This window comes from Etheostoma spectabile, chromosome 9, assembly GCF_008692095.1.
Source record: "Etheostoma spectabile isolate EspeVRDwgs_2016 chromosome 9, UIUC_Espe_1.0, whole genome shotgun sequence".
Lineage (NCBI taxonomy): Eukaryota > Metazoa > Chordata > Actinopteri > Perciformes > Percidae > Etheostoma > Etheostoma spectabile.
The window spans coordinates 12,983,771-12,992,161 of NC_045741.1; the positions used below are offsets into that span (position 1 = coordinate 12,983,771).

Here is an 8,391-nt window from a genome sequence, read left to right on the forward strand (position 1 = left end):
GTGTGTGAGACAATATTTAAATTATATGTGCTTGTGTGTACATATTTGTGTTTATTAAACCCTGGAGTGAGTGAAATATTGAGAGTGTGGCGCAAAGTGCTGGGTTATAAATAAACATGATAAGTGATGATGTGCGAGCAGGAAACCCATTCTCAGATATTACAACTGAACTCTGTTTCCTGCCTACCTGAGTGATTTGTCTCTGTCCTGAGGAGGCAGAGGCGCTGATGGTTGTTAGTTTAAAAAAACAAAACATTTCAGATATTGATCTGGCATCTCTCCCTTCCTTGCCTTTATTTCCCTTTACATAATTTATTTTACATTGTCTTTCCTATCTTTTGCTTTGATTAACTTTATTTTGTTTCTTCTTGTTAACTTTTTGTCCCTTTTGCCTTCTTTTTTTTCTTCACCTCTCCTTTCTGTTGTTTTCTATCTTTTCCTTTCCATTGTCCTTTCTTTCTCTTTTATTTTCTTAACTTTCCCTTTGTTTCTTCTTGTTTCCTTTTTCCTTTGCTTTCCTTTTCTGTCTTTTATTTTCCTATTTCTTTGCTATTCTTACCTGTTGTCTCCTTTTGTTCTCTGTCCTTCCTTTCCTCTTACAGAGCTGGGCCAGGAGTCAATGCCATCCCACAATGCCACAGTAGTGGTATCAGCAGCAGGTGTGATGCCATACCTCCAGGGTCGAGCTGGAGGGGGAGAACTAAACAGCACCCATTCTATCTCCACAAACCCTTCTGCTTCCTCTTCTTCCTCCTCCATCTCCTGTGACAGGCATTCAGCTCCTCCTGGGACCATGGTGAGCTCTCATCTGCAGGAACAGTGCTATTCCTTGGGTTTCAGTCACTCAGGCCTTGGACCACCACCACCTAAGCCCCCTGGAGGAGTTTATTCATCAACAGGCCAGCGCCAAAGCTCGGATGGCTGCCCCTTGGCTAGCATGGTGAGCACAGAGAAAACAGAAACACAGACACACAAACACACCACTGGGCCATATAGCCCCATTGTCCCTTCTGTAGCGTAAATCAGTTGTTCACTACACATGTACAGTATTAGATTTTGAATATTAATATTTGATGTTAATCTATAATCATACCTTGTAGACCATCTCATCCTACCGCCAAAAAGTCTCTCCAGGTCTGACCCTGTTCTATCGTAAAGCCTAGCCTTTTATTCACATCAGGCTCTGCCTTCTCTATGGGGTTTGTCTTCGCTTCAGTTGGAGATCATCCAGGTCCAGTTTTTCTCATGAAGATCGTAAAAAGCAAGGTTGTGCTTAGCAGACAGTTTGTTCTTTATTTTCTGCCAACCCAGGAGTCGAGGTCACCCCATGACCTGTATCTTACTTTTTTACTTATTAAAACTCTGATGTTCCTGATCTAAGAGTCTTTTATTAAACTCAAATTATTTCTCCAGTGTTCTGGTACTCCCTTTTAAACTTATCAGGCCAGATGGCATTCTCACAGTCAGGAAGAGCAAAGAGTCAAGGTCAGTCATGACTTTAAGGCTTCTACACAAAAAAATATATTCTACAGTATCTACAGTACATAAGAGTGACATGACACAGTCATGACACATGAACCCTAACTCTAACCCTAACCGTATTTTGTCATGACAAAACCAAATGACACTTACTAAAAGAAGACTTGTTTATGACTTGTTTAAAATGTGTATTACACGTTCATGACAGTGTCATGTCACTTTTATGTAGATATTTGTAGTTAGTTAGCCAGTTAGCATTTACATTAAGCAGACAAACACAGTAATCTAATCCTTACACTCTTGTTTTGTGTTTTTGGTTTTTAGAAAAACAAAGACACCACCTTCCAAAGTCTTGAGTGTCAGTCCTACTACATCCCCATGCACATCCATGCTAAATTACAATTTGATGATGGGTATTTTCACTATTTTGTGACATTTCATGGACAACCCAATTAAAAAACATTAACACATTCATTACAAACTATACAGTAAATAATTGGTTATTGCAACCCTTCACTACTCGCTCTCTCTTTCTATCCCTCTACACACCTGTCTCTTGTCGACAGGTATTTACTCCTGATTAAGCCTCAACAGGGCTTCAAAGCACACAAACACACACATCTAGTGAGCCTATGAATAAACAGCCTTAGTCCTTCAAGGACTCTCCCTTTGGTAAATTCTAATAATGCACTTCACTCTCACCCTTATTTACTAAACAGTACAAGGCCTTCTCTTATGCTCTGTTATGTATGTACACCTGTCAGCACACACTGAATTCCTGTCTGCCTGGTTTATATAAAACACTGCTATGCTAGCAGCTTCAGCTGAAATAAGTCAGTGTACAGAGATAATCACAGTGCTAAGGTTCTTAGGGGAACTGATTGAAGTCCCAGCGCCATCTTCTCTAAAGTGTCTTTAATGGAGGGAAAGTGTAATTAAACAGAGAGTACAATCCTCCCCGGTTTCCACAGCCTCTTCAGCATTTCGTCAGAATATTTGCAAGATTAAAAACCTTCAGCAAGGTTGGTATATTGGTGTGGTTGAAAATCCAAGCTAAGAGTGAGGATAGAAAGGATGTAAAGGGGTGGATCAGCAGTTTAAGGGTAGACTTAGCAGTAATTCAATTTGCTGTAAAACTTACAAACTTACTTTTGCTTTCTTTGACTTGCTGATGGCTCTGTAAATAATACCATTTAAATATGCTTCTCTCTCGTTAGGTAAGCAGTGGTCAGGGCTCTCTATTGGGCGATCCTCCTAAAGAAGTGAGACTGCCCTCCAATCCTTATCTGAACCTGGCCAGTGTCATGCCAGGGATGGTTATGCAAGGTGAGCACACAAACACAACAAATGAAGGAATACCATTTTTTAATCTTCGCCTATATGCAATAAGCCTTGTTAAGGTAGCTTTTTCAGTACGTTGACCATCTGGCAAAATCATATCAATTATTGTTGTACATTTATACATTATATACATTTTATAAACTTTGTGTACAGGAAACCTGTTGTCTCACAGATAAACACTGTCACTGTCAACACTGTTGTTTAAGGAATATTCCAAAAAATCTATCTTTTGAATATGAAAGACTGTAGGGTTGAAAGGTGTCTCTACAGTGTTTAAAATGTCCTTCATGTAAGGAGGAAGCTTTGGTTTAAGCTCACAGTGACGACCAGGATCAGGAAGTTACTGACCCAGACTCAGAAATAGCCCTCTCTTGAATAGTACTCCTTTGAGAACTTTTGCAATGTTAGTGTGTACATAAATGTGATTACCCACAACATTATCTAAGTCATTGCGTCTTCCACTGTGTCTCAGGGTCGGTGGGGAGTAAAGCACATGGAGGACAGCCTGGCTCTGGGGTTTACGGCAACTCGGTTGCCCCTGTCGTCTCCCAGGGTTCCGGCTCCTTCTCCCACAACGCAACAGCTACAACCACAGCCCAATACAGCACTGATACCTCCACTGACTACAGCCAATACAACCAGGCCTACACACAGGTACAGATGCAGACACACTAAACAGAAATGCAATGTATGAAAGAAATATGGTGTTGGATGAATGGATATGGGTCTGCCTACTTAAAATGATGTCGCTTGGCCTGAAATGTTAGAGAGAGAGATGGTGGCTGAATAGATGATCATTGGATGGCTACATAATGAGTGGATGGATGGATGACAGCAGGAGTGACAGAGTGAGCTGTAACTACAGGAGGCAGGGGGTGGAAGAGATAAGAATGGGTATGGATATTTGGAATGAGATAGGATTTGGCACAGAGCGCTGTCTTTCCATCTGTCCCTGCTCCCTCCATCTCTCTTAACGCTCCACTCTGAAGAAGTCCTGAAGCTTCTCTACTGGCTGTTTGTCTGCATCTCTTTCTCCGCGTTTCTCTGTTCTCTCGTCGTAGTTATGCCTCCTCCAGCAGCAAGTGACATATCTGATGTTTGCAGCACGATGAAAACCCAATTTCAAATGTTAATTACAATCTACTGTTCCAAACGAATGAATCCTGATTAGATAACCAATAAAACAGTTGGTTTAATTTGTCTTGAAAGACGACAAAGGAGAGGAACAGCAAAAGCTTTCGGCAGGAACAATCATTTATGAATGACAAAGAATGACTGAAATAAAGAAGGAAAAAATACAAAAAAATATGCAAACACAAGAAAATTACTGAGCAAGCATTCATCTGTCTGTATCTGATGTTTGCTTTGGTGTGTTATGTGTGCGTGTTTGTGTGTGTGTGTGCGTGTGCGTGTGCGTGTGCGTGTGTGTGCGTGTGCGTGCCATAGGAGGCCATGCAGCAGTGGTACCAGCACTACCAAGCTCAAGCTCACACCTACAGCAACGCTGCTCAGCAGGACAACACTGCCACAGACTACAGCAAGGAGCACACACAGGTAACAAACATACACACATGCACACACACTTGTAATTGTGTGTTGTGTGTGCGAAATTATTCCTTATCATTTTTACTGTTTCAGGTGGGGTTTTTTTAACAAAAAAGCAGATTGGGTGGAATAATTTTTGTATGTACCATACATCAAATTTGGGACACTGTCCACTTCAGATCAAAGAAAACCGAATTCTCTGGTAGTAAGGGCAGCGCAGAATATGTTCTCACTTACAGAAAGTGAAGAGATGTAGTAAAGGAGGAAAAAACACTAACAATAATGCAGATCAACCAAATTTCGTCCAAGTCACTAAACATGACCACTGAAACTGCAGAAAGAATGCTTGTGTTTTAGTATTTAAAATCTAATTTTCACAGGCTTCACTGAATGTTTGCATTGATAGTTTCCATTTTTAACTTTTTTGTATTATTTACCATAGATACAGATACATTCCTGGATCTTTAAAAAAGACAAAATGGAAAATTCAAACATTGAGTCCTACAGAATTTGTAAATGAACCTCTTGTGTTCCAGGCTCCTCCGGTGACGACCTATGGGGATTACAGTTCCTACATGCAGGCAGTCACTCAGTACTACTCCCAGCCTGCAACAGCCAACCAGGCCTATGCCACCAAGGTACACACACACACACACACACATGGCTGACCCCAACCAAAGCACAATTCTAACCATAAACCCAGAATCCTAAAATGGCAAAGACCCAGAAGCAAAAATGTCCTCCCTTTCAATGTTACACACAAACACACACACTCCAGTCCAGCATGCGCCAGGGAGAAAAGTATTAAATGAATTGTTTCCTCAAAATAGTGAATAGCAATATTCATTTTAGGGGGAAATTTCAATGGCAAAACAATATTAGTTTAAGTTCATTACTAAATCATGTGTACAAATGACTATTTATTTTAATTTTGATCCATAATAACTGGCGGGCTCAGTACAAAACTAGAAGCTCTTTAAAACCAAGTCAAACAACCCTGGCCTGCAGACAGTGTAAGTGATCTGCGCTGCAGCCCTCAGAGCACTATGCTGGTATTTACATGCAGTTTGTCTGTGACCTCTCTCTAAGACATTGATACCCTGTTAGAGGGAACACATCACTCTGCACCCAGCAGCTGATACCAGACATCTCCACACACCCTGAGCAGCCAGGACCAGGCTTATCGGCTGCTGCAGGTTGTGTGTGTGTGTCTGTGTGTGTGTGTATGTGTGTGTGTGTGTGTGTGTGTATGTGTGAAGTGTTTGCTTGAAGGTGCGGCCAGAGTTGCATTCTGGTCTACTGAGCTAACTGTTGGTGGGGAAACTAATATCCTGGAGAAAATGGTGCGATGGGTTTCTGACATGCAGGTATTAAACTGAACTAAAAATATGTTGACATGATATTGTAGCATTTAGTTTGGGCTGGTTGACCACAAGAAAGATAACAAGCCCACACAACAACAGACAGGAGGTGAGTGAGTGATGCTTGTGTAGTGTATCTGTTGACATCTGTATGTCCTATAATAACCACTAGGGGGCAGAAAGGTTTACATGAATGAATGAATGAAAGAATGTGAGTCAGCTGCTTTGTCTACAAAATGGACCCTAAAATCTAAGGGCTGTGGGTAACATTTTCTTTCTTTCTCTAGTCTTAAGACATTAAACCACCTGTCATCAATGTGTGTGTGTGTGTGTGTGTGTGTGTGTGTGTGTCTCTTTTAGGAGGTAGATGTGTGTAAGCCTCTAGGAGTCTCTCTGCACACAGTCAGTAACGGCGCCGCCCCTCCACCAGCCGTCCTGCCAGCTGCTGCCGTGCTCCCAGCCTACAGCACCCTGCCTTTAATGCCCGGCTTCCTGGGTGCACCACACCCGGCGGCAGCCACACCAAGCCCCGTCACACACGCACACACTGCCGCCACCACCGACTGGAACACCTACTACTACGTGAGTAGACAAAATGCATACTAACTACCTAATACAGGAGATGACCCTTTTGTTGTACATCTATGAGCAGTAGTGGAAAATAACTAAGTACATTTACTCAATTACTATACTCAAGTACTATTTTGAGGTACTTGTACTTATCTTAAGTATTTCTGTTCTGCTATTTTATACTTCTACATCTCAGAGGGAAATATTGTACTTTTTACTCCACTACATTCATTAAGGTTGTGGATCTTTACTGGGCTCACAATTCAATTCAATTACAATTATCTTATCAACAATTCAAATTGAGTCGATATCACAACGCATCACAATGCGTCACCTCGATATTTTAATATATTATTATAATATACATTCAAGCAGTCAGACATATATAAAATCCCCCTTTTTATTGTATCTGCTCTTGAGAAAGACAACTTCTGAATATAGTGGACAAAACAGACAAAAGGCTGAAACAAAAAAAACAGCAAGTTGAAAATCAACAAGTAACATCAGTAGGAAATAATCTATTCTGGTCTGTCACCGCATCGATGCAGAATCGTCCAGGTTAGATGCGATTAATTTCAACGCCCCTAACATTTATTTGATAACTTAAGTTACTTTACAGATTTTAATACACAATCAAAATTAGCTCCACCTTCACCGGCTGCATCATTACAGTGATTAACGCATTAATGCATCACTAATAATAATCCAATATTACATTATACCTTATTGTGAAATGGGCCGTTCGGCATGAGGAAAAAAAAAAGAATTCTTCATGTTTGTAACACGTATTTTCTCTCTCTTAAAGGTGCCCTGCCACACAAAACCGTTTTTACTTGTATTTTTTTAAAATATGTTAGGTCCATATGTGTTATGTCATGAATGTGAAAATGAACTGCTACCTGGCCAATTACAGCTGGTCAGTCTGATGTCATGTTGCCTTAGCTCATTACTATTCATGAGCTCGCCCAGTTGCGCTGGGTAAAGGATACGGATGGCCAGGCTCTCATTGGCTAGCTGTTAGCCAATCAGAGTCAAGTAGCTTAGCTTAGAGTCCATGGTAGAACTTCAGACATTACCACAAAGGAATGAAATACGTGTGGCAGGGCACTATTAGACAATTCACAACACAAACATTCCAACAATAAGAAGTGTGGAGACAAAATTAAGACAATTGATAAAAGGAAATGACAAGTTAAAAAAATAATTTACTTGTTTAATTGCAGTAAAACAGAGTGACAAACATTTAGATGCTATCACTCACAGCTTTTTCCCTCTTCTCACTTTTGTCTCTTCAGAACCAGACAAGGGGCCATAAAAGGGAGTACCCTCAGCTAGCAGTGCAGGAAGTGACATCATCAGATGGCGCCTACATCGGGCAGCACTCCCAAGGCCTGGGAGGGCAGTACGCTGACTACTTTAAGAGGAAGAGGCTCTAGTATAAACCAAACCACCTGAAAGCCTATGGAAGGAAGCGCGCACACAAACACACACACACACACACACACACACACACACACACACACACACACAACACACAACACACACACACACACACACACACACACTGCGTCTTCTGGATGTCACCCTCCCTCTAGTGGCCTTTCTGTGGCTGCCATTTTGCATCCCTACAGTACGTATTGATTTAATAGAATTTGGGGTTGCAAATGGCTCAAGTGAAGCAAGCAATAGTGTTCTTTGATCCTGGCACTAATGTACACACACACACACACACACACACACACACACATACACAGTGTTGCTTTTGTCCTGTTCAAGCCTTAAACTCTTTAACTTAAACTGTTGTTTCTCAGTCGGTGTGTCACCTGTAATAGAATAATATTATCTTGTACATTTTTCTAATATAATGTAAAGTAAAGTATACTGTATCTGTACGTATAAGCTGCTTTTGTATCTGCAGCCAGGCAGCCTGTCTGCCTGCCTGCTGAAACTGTCTTACAGTCAGGTGTCTCCCTCTCTGTCTCCTTTCAAACTCGCGCTTTGATTAATCGGTCGCTTAATCGGTCGGTTGGTTCCCGCTTTAGTGTCTTTTCTCTTTTGCTTGTATTGCCCAGATTTCCTCATTTATATCTCCACG

The 8,391-nt window shown here is 41.2% G+C and overlaps 1 protein-coding gene across 2 annotated transcripts in view; it reads left to right on the plus strand.

Annotated features, from left to right (window-relative positions):
- raver2 (ribonucleoprotein, PTB-binding 2) overlaps positions 1–8,385 on the plus strand; it is a 79,368-nt gene extending 70,983 nt beyond the window's left edge. Inside the window, exons 10-17 of one of the 2 annotated variants that reach the window (XM_032526941.1) lie at positions 603–940; positions 2,697–2,805; positions 3,293–3,474; positions 4,267–4,374; positions 4,902–5,003; positions 6,087–6,308; positions 7,592–7,772; positions 7,851–8,385. In XM_032526941.1, the coding sequence (XP_032382832.1) occupies positions 603–940; positions 2,697–2,805; positions 3,293–3,474; positions 4,267–4,374; positions 4,902–5,003; positions 6,087–6,308; positions 7,592–7,732 (1,202 nt within the window). In that variant the 3' untranslated portion in view covers positions 7,733–7,772; positions 7,851–8,385. Of the gene's footprint in view, positions 1–602; positions 941–2,696; positions 2,806–3,292; positions 3,475–4,266; positions 4,375–4,901; positions 5,004–6,086; positions 6,309–7,591 lie in introns of both variants that reach the window. The other variant, XM_032526938.1, reaches the window with a different exon arrangement.
- The last annotated feature ends 6 nt before the right edge of the window (positions 8,386–8,391 follow it).